The sequence below is a fragment of the Sipha flava genome, unplaced genomic scaffold (assembly GCF_003268045.1).
Source record: "Sipha flava isolate LNK unplaced genomic scaffold, YSA_version1 40_pilon_pilon, whole genome shotgun sequence".
Lineage (NCBI taxonomy): Eukaryota > Metazoa > Arthropoda > Insecta > Hemiptera > Aphididae > Sipha > Sipha flava.
In genome coordinates this window covers 794284-817128 of record NW_020273126.1, presented here as the reverse complement: position 1 = coordinate 817128, position 22845 = coordinate 794284, and the positions used below count along the sequence as shown (strand labels likewise).

Sequence of the window (22845 nt, the reverse complement as noted above, 5' to 3'; positions counted from 1 at the left end):
ATATTAGAACTGTTTCATTGTTGGGATTTGTATTTAAGAATAAGTTGTAATACTTTGTATATAGAATTAATTTATACAGAAATTATTTTTAGAGATTTCGAATCTCATAAAATATTTATTATAACATCACACTAAATGCATTTCAAATACATTAATCTAATCATATGCTTGTATTTTACGTAAGTTTTAAGGTATATAGTATTATATAATTTTATGAGTAGTTCCATGATTTTTCATTTTTATTTATAATACGCTTTACTAAGAGTGCAATATGTTTAAATACCAAAGTGTATTCTATAAAAAATATGTATCATAATTAGTGAAATAAAATAAAATTAAAGTACTTAATGCTGTAAAAAAAAAATAGTTGAGAGCTGTATACGAGATTAATTTTAATTTAGTTTTTGAACATATATAAAAAACTATTAAAAAATTAGAACATTAGGCGAAAAATTAGAAAATGGCATATTGTAAAATTATAATTATAATTAAATTAAAATTAATAATTATTTATAAAGTATACGTATTTGTGGTAAACGAATAAGATATTATTTAAAAATTATTTAAATAATTTCGTTGTTTTTGTTTCTAAAAAAGAATAAATAAATTATAAATTATATTGTGATCCCTTATGTACCTAGTACTATAAAAATATAAATATAGTTTAAAATATATTTAATTTTGAATTAAATTAATTTAATTTATATATATTTGATATATTTAATTTAATTATATATTTAATATATTTAATTTAATATTTTCGTGTGATTTATCTAATAGTTATAAAATGTATGATATATGAAATTACAGATTTATTTAATATTTTCTTATAAAAACACGTAGAAGTTCACATAATTGCTTTTAATTTTAACTAATGGATATTTGTCTTTAATGATCTAAGGGCAAATTCAAAGTCAATATTTGTTGACGAAAATTGGGTCAAATTTCAAAGTTATACAATCAGTTTGTACTTCGCATACAGGAAATCAATATTAACGCGTTTGAATTCTTGAAGTATAAACATTTCAAAATTAAAACACGGAAAACTTGATAACGTATAATAATATAATCCTAAAAAGTATTACTTATTAATAATTCTAGTAACTATTACCGACTTCATTTACGTAAAATAAACACTATAACATAGTTATAATAATAACAATATAAAACACATCCAACTCATGTGTCAATTGATTACAATATGAATATTATTTTGATGTTCGATAGTAGTAGTTTATACAAACTACCACTACAATGATGTGTGACTTTTCCTTATACAAGTGAAAATAATGGTAAATTGCAACATGCAATAACAATTCAATAATGTATAATTTAAAAATGTACCTAGGTAGATTAAAACAAATATTTTAATATGCCATTGCGAAAATATAGTAGTTACTTATGGCCAATAAATAATGCACACGAATCGCGTGTGTTTTGTACATAAATTATTCGTTCGAACAACACAATGATAATAGTTTTTACACGAGAAGGAGTGAAAAGACCTAAACATTTATTTTCTTAACAAAACGAATACATTTTACGCCAATAGTAAAATAAAAGATACGAAATTAATATGCATTAGAGGGATATGCATTTGATTATCTACTGAATTGCTTGGTAAATAAACAATTAATAATAACTACAAACCATTTCACAAATTATTTTGTTGTTTTATACGTATATTTATATTTTCAACAAGAAAAACCAAAGTGAGAAAATTTAGCTACTAATCCTACACACTACATATATAAAATTAAAAAATATCAAAATACATTGACTACTTGCTTTATTGAAAAAAATTCACGAAAATTTTTTTTGATTTTTGACTGATTATTCATGCCCAAGCTTAGAAGATGAAATCGGTATTTTTTTTCCAATTGCGAATCATATTCAGTATTGAGTATTGTTCTCTTGCTCTATTTTTTAACTGGCCTACTGTGAAACAACTTCATTTCTCGCATGAAGCTTGGGGAATAATTTATTCAAGTAAAGTTCGTAAACTTCAATACAGAGTAAAGATTTTGTATAAAGCAACAATGTTCTATAATAAATGACGTTTGAAACAATACTTGTTAGAATTGTTCTACCTCATAAAATTATACTCTTTTATTTTATTCTAACCTATATATATATATATATATATATATATATAAATTATAACTAAATTAATATAGTTTTAATTTTTAAAAATTATTGAAAAAATTGTATTGATTCACTATTCTAAAATTATGTTGATTTAAAGTCTCAGTAGTTATAACTAAGATATGTTTAGTAATAACGGATTTGATTTTAAAATCGAAGTATAATTTTAATATTTTTTTATTTGTAGTTTTAGAATAAATACAGTTCAGTAGGTACCTAAACATTTTCTCAAGTTTTATCTTAAAATTAGTTTTTTTAAGTCAAAATTTCGATAATTAATATATTTTAAAATCATACATTAAAACAATTATTTTATTAAAATTTATGATTTCAAGTTTAATAAATTAAATATTAACAAAAACACCATTCCATGAATTCGAATTGTAAGTTTTAAACCTCTAATAATTATGATATCATATTATTTTTTTTGTCGTATGAGTTTAATTATATTTCTTGAATGTAGCTATTGGAATTAACCATAAAAATGTGATCTATAGTTTTTACAATAGGCTGTAATAACAATAAATTCAAAAAGATACAAAATGCACTACTTAAATGCGAAAATATTTGAATGTTATTTCATTGAACATGTGTCATATATTTTTGGTAAACATTATATTTATAGGTATTGTATTCTGTGATAGTAAAATGATTCTAAAATTCTATAATTATTATCAATTTATTTTAATTGTTTTCCAATATTTAATAAAAGGGATCACAGTTATTTTATTTACCTAACATTTTGATTATAAATAAATTATTAATTGTAAACTTTTTAAATATTAACAATTTTATACTGATCAATAGTTAAAAAAATAAGCTATGCTTTATATATATTTTTTTAATCTGAACCATAAGGACAATGGGAAACAATTTAATAAATTAGAATTTTAGTTGAATAATTAGTCAAAACAAAATATAAAAATCAATGGATAGCACTTATCGATTAGACATGTAGTTACAGTTCACTTGTAAATACATGTGTGTCAGAGTACTATTTTGGCAGGAGCATTGGGGAATAAACATACTTTTGGCAATTAATTAAATTACAGAGTCGAGTAATAGAATGATTTATCAAAACAATCAATTATATAGATTTTAACGGAATAATATAAATAATTTAAAAATAATAAATTAAACTATTTATTTTAATATTGAATACCGATTGAAATACGAACGCGAACAATTCTCAGTACAAGCTTTAAACGTTTATGATGAGTAATTTAATCCTGGGTTTATAATAGAAATAATTAATAAAAAATGGAAGTATTTTATTTTTTATACAAATCAGAATGACTAATAACTTGAATATTTTACTATTATATATCAATATATTACAATTTTTACAAATTGGTTTATGAATAACGAATAAATAATTTAAAAATTAATCTCACTTACGTTAGAGTAAATTGAAAGTAATTAATAGAAACTTATTCGTATGGATAATTTTTATTTTTATTTAATAAAAATAATAACGTAACATTCAAAAAAATGTTAGTTAGATATCTAAAAATTAATTTTATTTCAACTGTCTAACTTAACTAGTTTATTTAATAATTTATTTAATAACTAACTAATGAGCTAATTCGATTTTTCAGTAAATAATTTCATAAAAGAACTAGTTAAGTGAAAATTAAAAATTAATTTTACTATCATTAAGAAGTTTGTAATTGTATATTTATTAACATAAACGTTGACACTATTATGAGCATTTAAAAAAATATTTGAAGGATTTTAAATAATATCATCAATTTTTAAATTCTTACTTGTACACAATTTTTTTAAAGGGTATAGATAATATTTATTTAAATTTATAAATTTTAAACTCAAAGATTGCTGATTAGTTCAATTTTTATGTTTGAATTCACTAATCTAAAGTAATATTTTTATCAATTTACCAGTCATTAGAATCTTAAAAATGTCTATAACATAAGTAAAACAATTAATTTTGTTAAAAAAATGTATTATACAGATTTAGTTATACTTATATTTAGGTATAGAATAATATTATTTTTATAATATTCATATTAATTGGTAAGTGTATATAGCATTAGTTGATTAATATTATTGTTAACAATTTTGGAGAGAAATATACTCTCCATAGTTTAATATATTTTAATAACTTATATTTCACAAAAATGTAGAAATATTTAATTTAAAAACCGTTTTTCTTGATTTAAAAATTTAAAACAATTTTAACATACGAAAACATTATTAGACTTAAACACTAAGATTATGTTAACTTTACTCTCGTTTATCTAATATCTTAATGCGTATATGGCTAACTTCACGAAACTGAACCTACAAAACCGTTCTATGCAAATGACGTGGGATCACAGACACTTTTGATAAAATGAAATTTATACACTTGATATTGACATAGAAATCTTATACAGTGTTTTAGCTCTTAATGTCAACTGTGAATTTAATGATTTCCTTAATTAAAAAAGAAACCCTTGAGAAAGCTTATAAAGGTATAAAAATGGAAACATGAAATACTAGTTTATGGAAATATCTAATAGACGGTTTATCAATAGTTCATTAAAAGGTTTACAATGATTTAAGTTGGTATATTTTAGTTAGATCAATTTAAATAATTATTTTTACTTGATATTATGATTTTCTTGGACTATATCGAATAATGTAAAGTTAGAAAAAACAATTATTGTAGAATATTATTCATTATTATTATTATTATTGTAATCACGGTAAATTATATAACAATCGTTAAAATCGAATATACAATCATTTTAGAAAGAGTACACGTGTCTGGAATCTCTACAATTTAAATAAGTATGAGTTTTGCTAAAGATTCTTAAAATTAACATACTGATTTACACGTAGGAGTGATGATTTATTAATTTTGTGCAATGTAAATATTTGCTCGATTTCTGTGTAGGTTGTACAAAACATACGATTGACGTATATAGTAAGGTGCTTATGATTACTCAAGTAGAAATCCCTCAGACTCCGAAAAACGTGGGTAGAGTAAAAAAGTATCAAACATGCCATTTGGAAAAATTACAGTTAAAAAGCAAAGGTGTTTCTTTTATTTTCATCATAATATTGACATTTTTTTGGAATAGATTATTGTAACTCAAAATTTAAATTAAAAGCAGAATAAGTGAAAACAATTTTTAAACCAAAATTGGTCACGATATTCTTAAAAGGTCTTACAGTATCCGTCTTTATATGGCAGTTTTAGGGTGCAGTTTACATAAAAAAAAAAAAAAAAATGAATGGAAAATGAATTTACTTTTAATTAACTACAAGTGATTAAATACTAATTAAATAATAAGACAATCGTTGTTTTCGTGGAAATGATGAGTTATACGAGTACAGTAATTTAAACTTAAAACCCGATGTAGAAAAAAAATAAAAATAGAACTAAATGTTCTGATTTTTAATACAGGGCAAAATTGCCTATGGATAGTACAATATTTCATTTCAGGTAATTAAATACATCACAAACAATAATAGGTGTCAGATGGTTGTTTACTCAGTGTCCAATGATATTTAACGTTAATCAGTTGTATACGATGATATAATGTGCAATTGATACTTTTGAAAATATCAAAATCATTTAAAAATAATCATTACAGCTAAAAAAAGGTTTTTTATTTATTTTAAAATTGTACACTATCATATTTTATTATTATCTAATTAAAATAATGCTATTATATTGAGTTCAACATGATTATACACAGAAGGGATTATGACGTGTTTCCTGATTATTGGTTAATACAAAATGTTACACAGTGAATACACGTAATGATCATGGTTAATGGACATCATTGAGTAGTGAGTGTAGGATAGAAACACAATGATTTTGTGCAAATGGTTAAACAGTATAATAAAAAAAGGTACAACCGATCACACGTTGGTCCGTGACAGTCCACGTAATAATGAACATCATTGAGAACGTTGTTGGCTGAGTTTTTATCCTAGCACAAACACTTTTCATTTAAACGGCTGCGACCACGTTTTGCGTTGTTCGTGACTGTGTATTTTGTTTTATAAATACACTTTTCATCGATTTTTTCGAGACGATTTCGTTGTATACCTGCTGTTTGTTAAACTTAACACGTTTAGAACAGTATTATATTATTATAGTATCTATCACAGCTGAGTTCTGAGAAAATATGAAATATGAATTTTCTATAAATTGAAAAAAAGCTGTTAGACGAGTAATGAAAAACCGTGTGGGATCATTTTACGTTTCATTCATTGGAAATATTTGATAATGATGAGTGTTGGAACATGATATAAATAAAACACTGTGTAGGATGAATGTGTGATAGATGATATAGTCATATTATTTGTATACGCTTGGAATCAATGATGAATCGTTACAATTGAATATCCTATCATATTTTACTGAAACTTAAATGTAATATTTATGTAAAAAAGAAAATTAGTGTATTTGGGTTCAAATGTTAAGTTAATAAATAAAAAACTAGATATATAAAATTTTTGTTTAAAATGAAAGGAAAAAAATTTAAAGGAACATAAATTATTAAATTATTTTAATACTCGAGGATTACAGTCCAAAACTTAGTATTTCATTTTCAGAACTTAGAAATAAAATTGTGAACCTTATAGGTATTATTTAACTATCTAACGTCCTTCGCTCTCTTCGGGTCTGAAATGAAGTTACTAGTAACTATGATCTGCGTTCAACCTCATAAAATTAAGTATATATTTCGAAAAAATTTATGATTTATTTCATATAAAAAAAAAAAAAAAATTAAATACTTATAGGATATTTATTATCTTTATAGTCCATGACACCACAACAACAATTTTTTCGTAATTTGTGACTTTTTAGTGTACAACAAGTAGTACTTAGTGTTTCTTTTAAAAATTAAATTATTTAGTGCACATTTGAAATGTCATGATAGTGCTGTAACCGAGATCTACCAATGACTTAGAAAACATCCAAGTCGTGTTTCATTCACTCAATGCCAAGCATATTAATGTCTGCCTCTATTGTGTCAATCTGGCATTTTTTAGACATAATATTTATTTTATTTATATATTATATTAATACATTTTCTATATTATTTGATATATTTCATATGAACAAAAATAGAAAAATATGCCAATAACAAAACTTCAAAAATAAAAATCTGTTCACGTATTTTATTTATTAGACATACATGTCTAAAAAATCAGTCATAATACATGCATTTAAAATAAGATAACAAACTGACAATTATTTCATTCGTAATAATTTAATAACGATTATCGTGTAGACTGCATTTTATTGTTTTTATTGTTTTTTAATACTCATATTTATACCATTTAAGTAATAAAAAAATTAAAATAAAAAAAATACCGAGTAAAAATAATGTTACTAAACAAATTAAAGTAATAGTGAAAACGGTAGCTATTGTTTTTCCAAAAAGGACGGAAGTCGCTTGTTAATGGTTACATAAGACCATAAAGCTAAATATTTTTACAAACAATATAAAATGAAATATTATTTATGAACCACAATATATTAGTTGCATTTTATTAAATGTATTAAATTAAACTGCATTGTATCATTTTATATCATCAAAATAAATGTTAACAAATTTCTATATTAGTTTTTATGTATTAGATTTCAATTTTTGATTGTATATTAAAAATTATATGACTTTTTGGAAAAGACAATATGTGTGTTACAACATGGTCTAAATCTAATTTTAGATGGAGGAACACCAAGCGGACGAGTAAAAAGATTTGATCCATAAATTATGTAATACCCAAAAAAATATTTAAATTTTATGAGTATCGTTATTAATTGGAATAAGTTTCTATGGTAAATGTTTTAAAACAATAAATTCAATATTATGCTTTAGTCAAAATTTGAATAAATATTTGTGTAAATAAATTTCGTTGAAATAAATTTAAATGTTTTTTTTTAAGAAAAATGTGAGCAAAATTTTAATATTTATCTATACAAGAAAATAGTTTATAGAACATTATACATATATTTTAAAAATTTTTGTTAAATCAACATTTTTTATTGACATTTGACGAAGAAAATTTAAGTTCTGTACAATTTAAAATAAATATAAATAGAACAACAAAAGTCAAAATCTTTTGAAAAATATACCATATTTAAAAAACCAAGATATTATCATGATAAATTAATTTTTTTCTTAGTTATTTTTGAGTTGTGAGTTATGATAAACGGTTAACTCATATATTTTTCAGTTTTTTCTATGGTTTTCGTCAGTTTTTCTCTATTATTTGGAAAACTATTAAATAATTAAAAAAACGAGTTCCCAAATTCATCAATTTGACAACAATTCGTTTTAGAAATCATCTTTTTCTTTTGATAATTGGACCAGTTTCTCTGGTCGAAATTGTGTAGGTAGACAGAAAAATAAAAATAAATAAATAAAACACACATCATAGTAAAGCCAAAACAATAATTATTCAATACGTTACCTATCTAAAATTTATAAAAGTATATTATTAAAAATTAAATATCTTACTTGTACTTCGATATCTGAAAAGTCAAACGCTGTGTACAGTAGAGGCAACACTTCTTTTCTAATATCATCTCTTGGTGTTTTTTCTAATATTACATGCAAGTTTTCTAATAATATCACTTGCACAGGAACATGTTTCGGACCATTAAATATTTTGCTGAAAGTATTAATATGGATAAAGTCATTGAATAATATTTTAGTTTTTTTTATCAGATTTTTTATGAAACATATAAATTTTAATAAAATGTTTATTCGCAAAAAAGTTTTATAAATAATAATAATAATGTTGCATTTAATACCTCATAGCTGGCAGCATTAATGTTTCGTAATCTTCAAGGCTGGATTCTTGTATTAGGAATATTACTGGATGCAAGACGGCAGCAGAAACGTCAGATTTCATCATTTCATGTTGCAAAAATGGCCATACTCTTTGGTACCATATTTTCTGTAAACAATTATGATTATAGGGTTTGTTAATATGAAATAATGACAAGATATTTTATTAAATAAGCTATTTGGTTTGAATAAATACGGTGCATCAAAAGAAGTCATCAGGAAATCTTATTAATATTTTGTGATCTTGTGCTATCGAATCATTTCTAATACAAAGGAAAATAATCACAAATAAGATTTTAATTTTCCTTGAAAACCGGAAGGTTGGTTTTGACTTAATTCTTCATTTTTTTTCATCGGAAAGATTCTAGTGTATATATCTTATATTACCGATTTTTATGTCTTTTCAGACGAAATAATTGATAGCTATATTGAATTACACAAAAATATTGAAAGGTTATTACAATATTGATGTGTAATTTTACATAAAACATTAACGTTAATTTATTTTACATTATAAAACTAACAGATTTTTTATAATAATTACGAATATGTTGAAATCAAGTATGTTTATACAAATGTCTATACATATTTATAAAAATATAATAAAAATATACATATATTTTATAAAAGTTCACCTGTGACTTGAAATTAATAATAACGTTCTGAATACTGGCTCTACTATAAATAATAGTTAATTTTTACTTAAAAATTAAGTTATTTAACATAGTTATTATTGGATAACAAAAATAGTTTTAAAAATTATACTTGTAATTAAATTTACAAGCTTAATAGATTTTTTCTAAGAGCAATGCATTTACTAACAATGAACTCATAAGTGTTCATGACATTGAGTGATCATTTAACTCTATAAGTAATTTTATTGTGTTGTCATACACTTCATGCAATTTAAAAGACCTACTTATCGTTATTCCAATTCACGTGTATTTGGATTTTGCAAATAGATCATCAATGTAGATGACGAATTTTTTGCAATCATTGTATGCTTAGACAATTTTAATTTATATAGTGAAAATCAGTGTTCATAATAGAAAAAATTATCCAGTTTGAAAGTTTTTTTTGAACAATTTTAAATGTTTTCTTATCATAATTTCTGGATATTCAGTGAACTCATTCAAGACCAATGATATTTTTGTTTTTTCTTTAATGTATAATCAGGGCCGACGTAAGGCTAAATGACGCCCGAGGCCAAAATTCCAACTGGCGCCTTTTTCATACAACCCGTATATTATTATACTTAGAAAAAAAATGTTGCTTGTGAACAGAAATACGGAAAAATTATATATTATGCTTAACTTGTATATCATTTGTTATCGTCTAATTTTTTAGTCACGAGGCTCGACGAATCGATGCGATTCCGATTGAACGATAACAAATATTTGGGAATTATAGCAACATATACCATAAAATATTCTACGATCAACCATAGTAAATATACTTAAAATATAGTTATATTAATTTAATATACAGCTAAACGAAAGAACCATAATTATTATCAATATTTCAATACAAAGTCTTAGGTATTTTACATTAAAAAAAAAAAAAATAATAATAATAATAATATTACTAGTATTATGTGCAATATTGTAAAAAAACAATTTTGGCAACCCTCTGAAAATTTCGCCCTAGGCGACCGCCTGAGTCATCTTATCCTCACTCCGGCCCTGTGTATAATACTCTAGTACAATAAACTATTATCGCATACAGAAATTATTAAAATCATTTTCAGTTTAAAATACTTTTTTTTTCATTTTACTTTATATAAAATAAAACAATAATTCTAACCTTGAGATGATATTAATATTTTGCTATTTATTATAATTTCCATGTTATTTTGATTTAATTTATTTTCATTAATAAATTAAACGTTGGATTATATATAGGTTTATTTAAAATTAAATTTTTGGAAACTATCAACTTTTTAACAAAATCATATTTGAATGTAGTGATTTTAATAAACTCAACAATACAAAACTTATATAATTATATTTTATTAGTTACTAGGCAGATATTTTCTTATAAATTAAAATATAATTAGGCAACATTGGTATAATTCATAAATAGGTATTTGATTTAGAAAATATTTCAGTTAATATTTATATAATTGCGTTGTTTAACCTATTTTTATTCGTGATGATGCGATTTGTTTCATTCATATGTTTACAGTAACTGTATGTTAAGCACAACTGTTGTGTTTTGATATCAGAGAAATTAGGTAGGTGCATTGTTGATATTGTCAGATTGACATTTAAGTAATTTATAATAATTTCAGTGGATAATTACTCTCAAAACAGTATTGTTACAATATATAATTCAGTTGAATTAATGAGCTTAAATTGCTTTGTTAGTTATTTGTTAAGTTGTGAATAAGGCAAATGGTTAAATAATAATTTTAATTATTACACGATTTATTATCACCTTTACCATGAATTTGAAAAAGTTTTTTTCACTTTATTCTGTATACTTTCTATAGTTGGTTTTCAATTACATATAAACTGGATCCAATTGTGCCATTTTTCTACTGTGCCATAATATTTTTACTGTGCCATAATATTTACTTTCTTTTATGAGAAAATATAATATTGATATTATAAACATGTTGTATTTTGTTTTTTTTTTTGACAAAATTCTGGTTAAGAATTTTTATTTTATCTCTAAACCGACCTCTTATAATTCATAGATAATATGTAAAGAAATTAAAAATGTTATTATATCTGTTTCGTTTTATAATAAGACTGTGCATTCAATCAAAAGCGAATTTGAATTTATATTACATATTTTTTCCTACTCAGCAGAAATTCAAAATCCATTTATAACTTTTCAGATTATTTTTATATCCCTCTTTTCACTTTTAAAATATGTAACATATTCCCAATATTCTTTAAATCCTACCTCTAACAAAACGTGGGATATTCCAATAACATTAAATCATAGCGTCTTACTATGCTACCCTTACTTAGTTGAACACCATATCATGACATCTTTTTAATTATACAAAAATATTCATAAATATGCAATGTTTAATGCTTAATATTTTTATGTTTTACATGATATTATAAAATGTCACACATGTATACATTGAGTTTTTGTGTTTTATTCAACTTATGAGTGTAGATATTTTCGTATAGTTTTGAATATAGCGTCAAGTATTCAATAATTATTATTTCATTCGTATAGTAAGTTCTATGAAGACATATAAAATACTTGCATGTTTTTTTCTACGGGTATTACAAATTATAAGTTAAATATTAATGCACATTGTATATATTTTTATACTTATATTATATTATAGGTCACTTGTATTAACTTTCATACGTTCTAAAAACTATCGAAGTTTGTTTTACCAACAATATCTTTACCCATATAATTGCATTTATTCATATAAGATTATGAAAATGTTTAGCGTTTTGTTTTTTTCAATATACACTTTCTTTTTTCATTTCACCTGATACAGAAAACATTTATTTTAAAATTTTGAATAACTTTTGTACAATTCAAATCTTTAAATATCTATTCAAAATCAATAACACTATAAGTGAACGATTCCTATCAAATCGTTCTACTTCACATGTGTAAATATTTTCTTCAATATTGAATTTTACTGTTCGGTTCACGCCATGAAACAATCATCGACGGCGACGATGTTACTGTAAATATTTCCATTGAGTGTCTAATGAGAGTTGAAAACAGAACAATCTATCTTGCAAAACGATTCTCTTTTGATATAAAAGTACACAAATTATGTAAATCATGTTTTCGTATGCAGCAGTTAACATTAAAAGTTCAGCATGTGTGTGAAACTCAGATGTAGATATTTGAGTAATTGTTTCCACACCAATATTATACGAACGTTTATGAAAATAATTTCAATAAAAGATAAAAATTCACTAAAGCTACATCTATAAACCGTAGTTTATTTATTAAATAATTTGAATACAAAGCCTATAGTGGTTCACACAATGGATTAAATATAGTATATTGAATTAGTATATTTAGTTCATGTTCAAACATAGTTTTAAAAATTGTTTTCCTAATCTTAAAGTCGTAGTTGGATATGATAAGATAAATATACGTAGCAGGTAATGAAAATACTTGATTTTTCAGTTGTAAGAAAGATTGGTAATAGAAAATACAAATGGAGTATGTATCAAATGCACCGTTTATAACGAGAATCAAACGTTTTGAGTTATGTGTAGGTATATAAATTGGCAAATGGTGTAGTAGGATAATAATATTACTTTTTGTATACAAACCTTTGGGATGAATGGAAGTGATTCTTTTAGTGTTATCTTGTAAAACTGACATTTTTGTGTTAGGTCTTTCATATTAATAATATCCAATGTCTGAATAGTTTCCACGAAACGATCACTGTGAACAAAGTATTATTGTCATTCATCATAGTTAAAATTATATTTTTTTTATTTTATTATTTTATTATATTTATGTTCAAATACATTTTTTATAAGAATTATTATGTTATAATATTATATTTATGTACAATTTAATTTTAGAATTGTATGATTGTATTTATTATTACGAAAGCAAATAATTAATTTCTTCTATTAATTGAAATAATACTAATAAAATAATGTTATTGTTAAAATTAAATTATAAATATACAATATAAATTAATAAAATGTATTATTACTTTTTTTATTATTGTATTATTATTATTCACTTACGACAGTTCCACGAATTTATATTTTATCAATGTTTAAAGAGAGTGCATTATTTTTTAAATTTAAACTTAAGTTATGGTTATTCAACATAATTTGAATAAAATTCTAACAGTTATTCGTTGAATACTATTGATATTTATAAAAAATACTATGTAAAATGAATAAAATATATTTTGGTCAAATTTGATACTAAGTATTAGTTATGTGGTTTTATCATAAATGTACTAAATTTAAAACAATCAATAATACTATTGTATTATTTTCTTTACTTGTATTCTTTATGCTTTTATGTAAAAATAACAAATAAATGTACCAAACTTGCTTTGCTATAATGTGTTAAGCAAAAGCAAAAAGAAAGAAATACGAGTAAATGCACCAAACCTTAAAGGTTATATTCCAATGGCAATTAACTATCCACGAATAATGGGGCCAAGAATGAACATGGCCTTTCACGCTGTCACATTGGGTAAACATTAAACAAGTTAAACGTAAATGAGTTATATATTTGTAAAGCCTCTGTAAAGATAAGATTAAAATGGTTAATGTTAAAAATGTATTTTAAATTTAAAATACTACAACGAAGAAGGTTGTATAATTTTATTTTTTTTAGTAATCATTTCTTAAACCGTATAAACTTCTGGATTGCAAAAACATTTTATTTCTTCTCTATCTCTCTCTCTCTCTCTCTCTCTCTATATATATATATAATTTATGTGAGTATCGCTAAAAATAAAACATAATCAATACGAGCGTAGATTTATTGACGAATTAAATAATTTAAGAATGAAAATGTCGATGTTCAATTATTAAAATATCGTAGAGTTACAACTAGCATAAATATATATTATTTATAATAATCGAAAATCAATTGAACTATGTCTAGAATGTTTGACGCCCATGGTGAGTTATCAAAACAGTTTACAACATCAGTGATAGCGCTACTCATTTTTTTATGATATAAAATACATTTTTAAGACAGATATTCGATAATTAATTTTCTTTTAAAATTAAATCATTATTTTCATACTATTATTATTTTCAAATCAATAATATAAGATTGATACATATATATGGTTGTAATATATTATTTTTAATTCACCCCGTAAGATTTTAAAAAAAAATATTTTTAATAATATATACCAACCAATTTTTTTGTATTTTATATTGTCTTAAAATCCAAACTTTGCTTATTAAAATGTATTGGTTATAAATTATTTTTAAGATATTAAGATATTATTATATACTTAATTCACAATAGCGTATTACATTAGTATGCAGTATAATATCACTATACATAAATATATTTTATATTTTTGTAATACATTACATAACATTGTTACAGCTTCTTTCAAATAATAATAACAATATCTAACTCCAGTAATATTCGGTATTTGTATGTTTTTTATCAGTCTTTCCCTATTACATGGAAAACAGTTGAGAAATTTAAAAAATGACCTCCCATTTATAACAACTAGTTAGACTTTGTTATCATAAATAATTTGTTTTTATGATCAGAATATTTCTTCTGGTTAAAATCGTGTAGACAGAGAGAAAAACAGAAAATTTTAAAATTAAAATAAGTCTTCAAATCAATATAGTCCTCTGTTCATTCAGAATATAAAAACCAATCAGCAAACATTTACAATTATATTATCACGAATAATATTTTATAATTATTTAATTTGATATTATTAAATATTTAAATATTACTCATCGTAATAATTTTTCGAGTGAAATAATGATTTAAACAAATTTATAAAAATAACAACATAAGAAAAGTATTTCGATTAGAACCAGTATTTTAATAATTTTGTATTGTAAAAAAAATTATCCCGATACAAATATGTAATTAGAGGGGGTAAAATTCTGAGGATTACAAAGTTTTATCATAATCTAAGGATCAAAATATATGTTATTTTATTTGTTCATATTATATTTCTGTGTCAGATAAATAAGGGTGATTTTGAAATACTTATAATTAAAAAAAAATAAAAATAATTTTTTTGTCATGAGTAATATTTTTATTTTTATCTAAAAATAAGTATATATACTTAATAAATTATTTTTTGATTTTAATATGTTATTAAACATTGAAAAAATCTTTTAAATGGAAAATACAATAAATAAAAGTATATTATTTATAGTTTGATTGACAAATTAATAATTTAGTATAACACTCATACAATATCCACTGGAAGGGTATGAGCTTTATTATTTGGATTTTTAGATGTTTATGTATGGTTTAGAGTTTAAAATATTTTCTAAGCCATAATAAAACTTATTTCCTATTTATTGTATCCTTTGGACTAGTATCCATCTTCAAGTTGGTTTTAGTTCACAGTTTTTTACTTATATGGTTTGTCGTGGTTGGAATCCAATATTTTTATCACTAAAAAGTAATAACCAAATATTTCATTTTCTGCCATGACTGATAATGCGAATTATAGTTTTTATATAATTTTGAAAACGTATATATCAATGTATATTAGATTGATTTTTATCGTGTGCCCAAATTCAACTGTTGCGACCGAGTTTATTACATTATTTGATACTTTGAGCAGGGCCGGATTTAGAATTTGTAGGCCCCTAAGCTCAATTGTGGTGTGGGCCCTACCAGAAAGTTTTTAGAAAATAGAAAGGGTATACACACAAATAGATAAACTAAGCCATATTTAAAACATTTTCAAATAATTTTCTATCCAAAATCGAGGGTAGTGCAACTTTCTAACTTTTAATTTTTTGACCGAAAATAATAAAATTTAAAATATAGTATATTAAAGTGTGGATTCAATTACCACATAGTAGTTAAAAAGGTATTCAACGCTCTTTATTAACATTACAACGGTAGTAACTAGTAATTAAATTTACAACATAATAATTATAATACAGCTTAATAAATTATAAAAATTTAATTTAAAGGTTTAAACTTTAATCAGTTTACGTCTAACTTTGTATTAATGAAATCACTTATAATATCTTCATAATTTATTTGTTTTAAAATGTCACTCTCAATGCTAAGTAGAGCTAACGTGCTGAGCCTTTCTTCTGTCACGGATGTTCGGAGATTGTTTTTGATCAACTTTAATTTTGAAAAAGATCTTTCTCCGCTGCTGTTGGTGACCATAAGTGACAGGTACATTCTTAAAGCTACCTCAATATTAGGAAAACAATCTTTTACATTTTTTTCGATTAGAAGCTGGTACATCCATTTTTCCCGAGTTATAACTTTATTATTTTTTCCATCATCATCTTTAAGAAACTCTTGGTAATACGCCTTGAATTGAATCAGTTCATTTCTTAATTGATCGTCTAAGTCATTATCATATAATTTTACTAAATTTTGAGCTGTTATAATTATCTTTTTATCATCAAGTATATCTAACTTATAAAGAAACCCAAAATGGTTATCAATTAGTTCATATGCCTCAAGTCTTTGTTGCAATGAAGATTCAAGTTGATCTATTACAGAGAGAAAACTCTGAATTCGAAATTTGTTTGAAGAGCTCATCTCAATTTCTGGCGTTTGGACACTGTCAAGAGGGGACAAACGCACATTTATTTTACGCTTACGCTGTGTTTCACTGTCGTACTCAACAGAATCATCCAACTCTGCAACTTTCACAACATATTCTTCAAAGCTATCTCGTTTTGTTCCTATAAAGCTTCTTAGCGATTTCAGTGCTAAAACAGCTGTGTTCACATATAATCTAGGATTCTGTAAAGTTTCACTAGTTTTGTTTACTTGTCCCAAGATATCGTTCCAAAATACCACGTAGAGGCCTGTCTGTATATTTAACATTTTGTTATATAAACTTAAAGCAACAATACGCGATTTTCCTAATTCTTCTTTATTCTCAGAAATTTCTAAAAGTGCATTTTTTATTTCTTTATAACCACGTGAGAGGGCTTTTGTAGCATCTGCTCTGCAAAACCAACGTGTTGTTTTTGTCCTTTTTGGTATAAGAATGGGGTTTTCAGTTTCTGCTCTTTTTAAATAATTTGTAAGAACTTTATACCTGTTATTTGAGGCAGTGAAATATACATAAAGTTCTTCTAAAAAGTCGAAAAAGCTCACAGCACTCAAACAACACTCAGCAGCAGCTTGCACTACGAGATTAAGTAAGTGCCCTGCGCAAGGTACCCATAATGCCAAGTTATTTTCTGCCAGTACTAACGCTTGAAGGCCATTATACTTTCCACTTATTGAAGAAGCATTGTCGTATGACTGACCACGACAGTTCTTTATGTCCAAGTTATTTTCTTTCAAAAATGTGTCTAAGCCTTTAGACATATCCTTTGCTTTGTGGTCTTGGTTTGGCATGAATGCCACAAATCTTTCAACAGGAATGTTTTCTTCTAAATACCTGAAAATCAAAGTAAGTTGATCAACGTGACCTGCGTCTGGAGTTGAGTCCAATGATATGGAATAGTACTTTGAGTGTTTGATTCGAAAAATAATTTAATTGAAAACTTTTTTGCCGATTAGTTGCACTATCTCCTCGCAAATCTTTGATGATAAGTAATTTGTGTGGCTACTTCCTTGGTTTCCATTTTCTTTATGTGGTCATTTAAAAAATGATCATACTTTGTAATAAGCTCCAATATTCCTAGGTAGTTACCATTTTTCGGAGAGGAGTTTTGTTTTCACCTCTAAATGCTGAGCCCCTTTCACTAATAAAAACTATCACACTTATTAATCTCCTGAGAACTTCTCCCTAGGATTTTGCTTCATATTTTGCTTGTTTTGTCAGTTTTTGATCAATACGTCCCACTTCTCATGACCATGTAGCTAAATTAAAAAACAGAATTCAGGTGGTTTTTAGAAATTTCGTGTTCTACCAGACGTGTTACAGGATTTTTCCAATCGCAATAACCACCATGAGTAAACTGAGAACGTATTTGGGAAAAAAGTTTACATACAAAACAGTATACATGTCCATTATTCGGAGAAAAGCAGAGCCATGAACGTTTTATAATCTCACCGTTTCTTGTTTTTCGTTCAAAAAAATTTGTTTGGCATTTTCTTGTAAAAATTTTTTCAGAATGTCGGTCACTTTGCTTAAACGATTTACTATCAATTATATCTTGGTCGCAGTTTTGAAAAGCTGAGGCACCTATTTTAGTGCAATAGTCAATATTACTTGATGTCATATTCTCTGGCCATAATCCAATGTAATTTTCCGAGTAAATATTTTCATTTAGAACAAGTCCAACAGAAAGCACTTGAGTTGATGAAACCTCGAGAACCTCCTCTACAATTTCTGAAACCTGAAAAATACATGAAAAATATTCATTTTTAATATTTTAGATTTATTGGTAGTTAATTATTTGCAAGCTCGGATTAAGGGGAAGGGGGCACGGTCCCGATACCTATCTTTATCTCCAAAATATAACGGGTATTTACAGACGGAATGAAGTTTGTGGTACAATAATTACTCACTTTTTTAGTACGATTTTCATTGTGTTTTAACGTATTGATTATAAGTTAATATTTAATTGATTTAAGTTATAATTCTTTAGTAACCAATACAGTATTTTCTTTATAAATATAATATATACATATATATATAATATGCTTGTAATAAATTATTACATAATTATTAATTTATATAGCCTTATTATATATTTTTTATATAGTACAAAATAATACAATAACATAGGTAGTCTTTAAAATTTAGTAATATAATTTTTTTGAAATTTAAGTTGAAAAGAGGCCCTCTAAATTTATGGTGTCCTGGAGGCCCAATCTATCTTTATTCCGGGCTTGAATTTATATTATGAACTTACCTTTTCTCCGTTTTCAAAGTTCTGAGGATGACACGAGCTGGCAAGTGAACAAGTTTTATCATTTATGTCAGAACTTACATTTAACTTCATATAATCAGTCATACGACGTGATTTAGCAATAACTTCTTCGTTCCTCTTGTTTTTTCTTTTGCTATTTTTCGTTTGTAACTTCCGCTTTTATATTCTTGTTTTTTTTTTTTGTGACGATCTAATTGTATTTTATGGCGATCCATAATAATATAAAAGTTTAACTATTTATGAATTTAGATGGTACATTGAGTCATTAACTATTAAGAGTGTCAAAGCCAGTAAATTTTTATTAAAAAAAAATAAACAATAACTTTTAAATGTTTCTCTATGAAAGAAAAGAATTGAATTGACGGAGCCATATTTATGTGGAACGAAAATTATTTAAATAATAATTCATATTTTTTAATGGTGACTTTGTGACAATTAGAAAAATATACTATACAATAACAAAAAAAAAAAAAAAAATAATAAAATTGAATTATCTTTTCTCAACTATTTTTATGTATAAAAAATGTAAATAAAAAAAAGATTCATAACTCGGTTAAAAATATTCCAAAATTAAGAATATTTTATATCAGTATATATTTTTATTTATTTATATAATTTTATAACATTTTCAAATTTTTAATATAGTATGTAAAAAATACCTATTATTTTGTTCAAATAAAAAAAATTTATCTTAAAAATAATAAATTAATAAAAATTACCTGCAGGCAGACGGCAAACAATGTAGACAATTCTTTATAAACAGCGTCCAGCGATCAAAGTTGCAAATAACGATATTGTCATAAATGATAATAATATAATAATTTTGCCCATAGACGTGTTTACGTACGAGTCGTTAATGTCAATGATGAAATAAGAAACGGTTCGGTCGGGGAACGAATTAATAATAACAGCAAAAAAAAACTAAACGTTATCGAGCGATAATCAAAGTCTACTGATTATTTAACCCACTATTGCCGACTGCATTACGAAAATAGTGATCGCATCTCATACTGACGCGCGACGTGGTATATGGGAAATTTCCATTATATATGTACACACTACAGTCTACACACTATATAGTATATTTTATTATACAAAACCAATTTTAGAAAACTGAAAAAGAATGAAAAATATTTAGACGGAGCTTTTTTTTTTTTTTTAGTTGTATGATGGGGTGAGGGCCCTGTTGTGGTGCGGGCCCATAGGCTACAGCCTATATAGCCTACAGCCTATATAGCCTACGCTTTAATCCGGCCCTGTATATGAGTGGTAATTGATAATAGAAGAAAATGTACATTCTTGTCCTAGACCTTAATTAAAATTGTAATTCGAATACGATGATTTATTAATTAAAACTTTAGCATATACAACTATCAGGACCAACATAAAAAAGACCAAAACCCATATTTAAAGGCAATTTATACTCTTCGGATATATTCAACCTCTCAGAAAAAATACATTGAGCAATTCCAACCGGGTTCTTTTTTACCAAAATTCAGAATATGCTGAAAAATATATTTTTTCTCCGAAAAATTATTTTGAAGTGGGCAAAAACATTAGAGTTTAATAATTTAACAATTAAAGAAAAATGTTTCCTCCATTATAATTATTCTAAGACATCTAAACATTTTCTAAATGATTGTTTAAATTATTATAACTTTATCTCCAAGACGAAATAATAAGTGATTTTATTTTAGGTTTTATTTATTTATTTTTTTGATAAAAATGATTTTTTCATCTCCTAGCTGGTCACATGGGTTAATATTTATGGTCTTGGCCTGCATAAACGGTCTGTAATATAAGGTATTTGGTACAAAAATTGTACATTTCTAAGATATTCTAAAAACTGGTGAAATAATGAGAAGTAATTATTAAATCATGTTGTATGATTTTACAATATATCAATGTATGATCATAAGTTAGAAACTGTTTTAGTCTCAAGAGAGATACCACACTTCGGCCATAATCTTAGGTTATGGAAGTCATTTAATTTTGAATATGTTTTAGTTACAACTGTTATTCTTGTATATTTAATGGTAAAATGATAAAATCAGTTAAGATATTTTATCAGACAAGCTTTTCGAATTACACATATATAAATATTGATGTCCTAATGCCACGAAACCAACGTTCATACATTTTCTAGTGAAGTGGTAGGATATACATCCAAGACAACAATGTGAATATGAAATGTGCTATTGGGTTTTATTGACATCGGTATCATTACAATAATCCTTAAATTCATTGTATTATTCTCAGAAGTATTTTAAGATAATAAATCGAGAAGTGGCTCAGTGTACAAGTACCTTATTGGAACGATCAAGGATGTAAGGTTTGTGATGATAATAAAGACTTTACTTATGTTGTTATACAAATGAAAGGGATATAATGACAATGCGTCATTATGGAAATCTAGTTTAGTATTAAAATATCACGGTTATTGATTGTATCTCTCCGACAACTAAGATTATAGTAAACTGGATTAAATATATAGTTTTAGTTTATTTTTCAACCGATTTAAAGGTGAAGAAATAAGAGGAATACTTTCTGATATATTTTAGGTTATTTTTATGAAATTAAATTTTTTAAATGAAACTTTATGAAACTATTAATAGGTAAGTTCTAAAAGTTATTATTGTTCTAATTCAAGACAATTAAAACTGTATCGGCCTCAAAAAAAAAAAAAAAAACGATTCGCATAAAAAATATAAGAATCTTGTAAATGGAAATTGTTAAAATGGTTATATTATAAAAATAAGATTTTGAGTGATTTAATTTTTTATTTAGTATACTTCATGGAGAAAACAAGAGAATGCTTTATGATATTATATGTTGAAACGTAATATTATAAGTTGGTATGATAATAATTAATTTTTAAAATATAATTAAATATATAAACTTACCAAAAATAGGGTGTATGTAATAAGTTTTTGACAAATGGTCTTGCATCTACGTCTTTGCTTAGCATTTTAGTTGCCATTTCTTGCAGCTGTGCTGGTAGTTTAGGTAGCACATTGTGAATTTGATTTTCTAACTGTAATATTATACATACAAATTTGGTTAACATAAAAAGTAAAAAAAGTATATTAATATGTGATGTTAAATGAAGTATAGAGTACTTTATAAAGTATACAGTATTTTTAGAATTCAAATATCGTATTATTTTTTCTTAATATTCTGATGCGGACCCGTGCGGCAGCCGTGTCGATAACGGCTGCCGCTCGGGTCAGCGTCAATTCTTTATCTCTTTTGTAATCCAACATAAAACATAAATAAATTTTAAATCCCTTTATATAGTTAATATTATTTCTGTTGGAGTTTGTAAAATAGATATCCATGTATTTACGTGATTATAAATGATGTCTATTTTCTGTTTT

At 24.8% G+C, this 22845-nt stretch overlaps 1 protein-coding gene across 7 annotated transcripts in view; it reads right to left on the bottom strand.

Annotated features, from left to right (window-relative positions):
• The window catches only part of LOC112688846 (SCY1-like protein 2), a 181427-nt gene that overhangs the window by 24624 nt on the left and 133958 nt on the right, over positions 1-22845 (bottom strand). For all 7 annotated transcript variants that reach the window (XM_025562237.1, XM_025562235.1, XM_025562234.1 and 4 more), the window contains 4 exons: positions 22372-22502; positions 13238-13352; positions 8930-9075; positions 8634-8787 (listed from right to left, as the gene is read on the bottom strand). In XM_025562237.1, coding sequence (XP_025418022.1) covers positions 8634-8787; positions 8930-9075; positions 13238-13352; positions 22372-22502 — 546 coding nt within the window. The remainder of the gene's footprint in view (positions 1-8633; positions 8788-8929; positions 9076-13237; positions 13353-22371; positions 22503-22845) is intronic.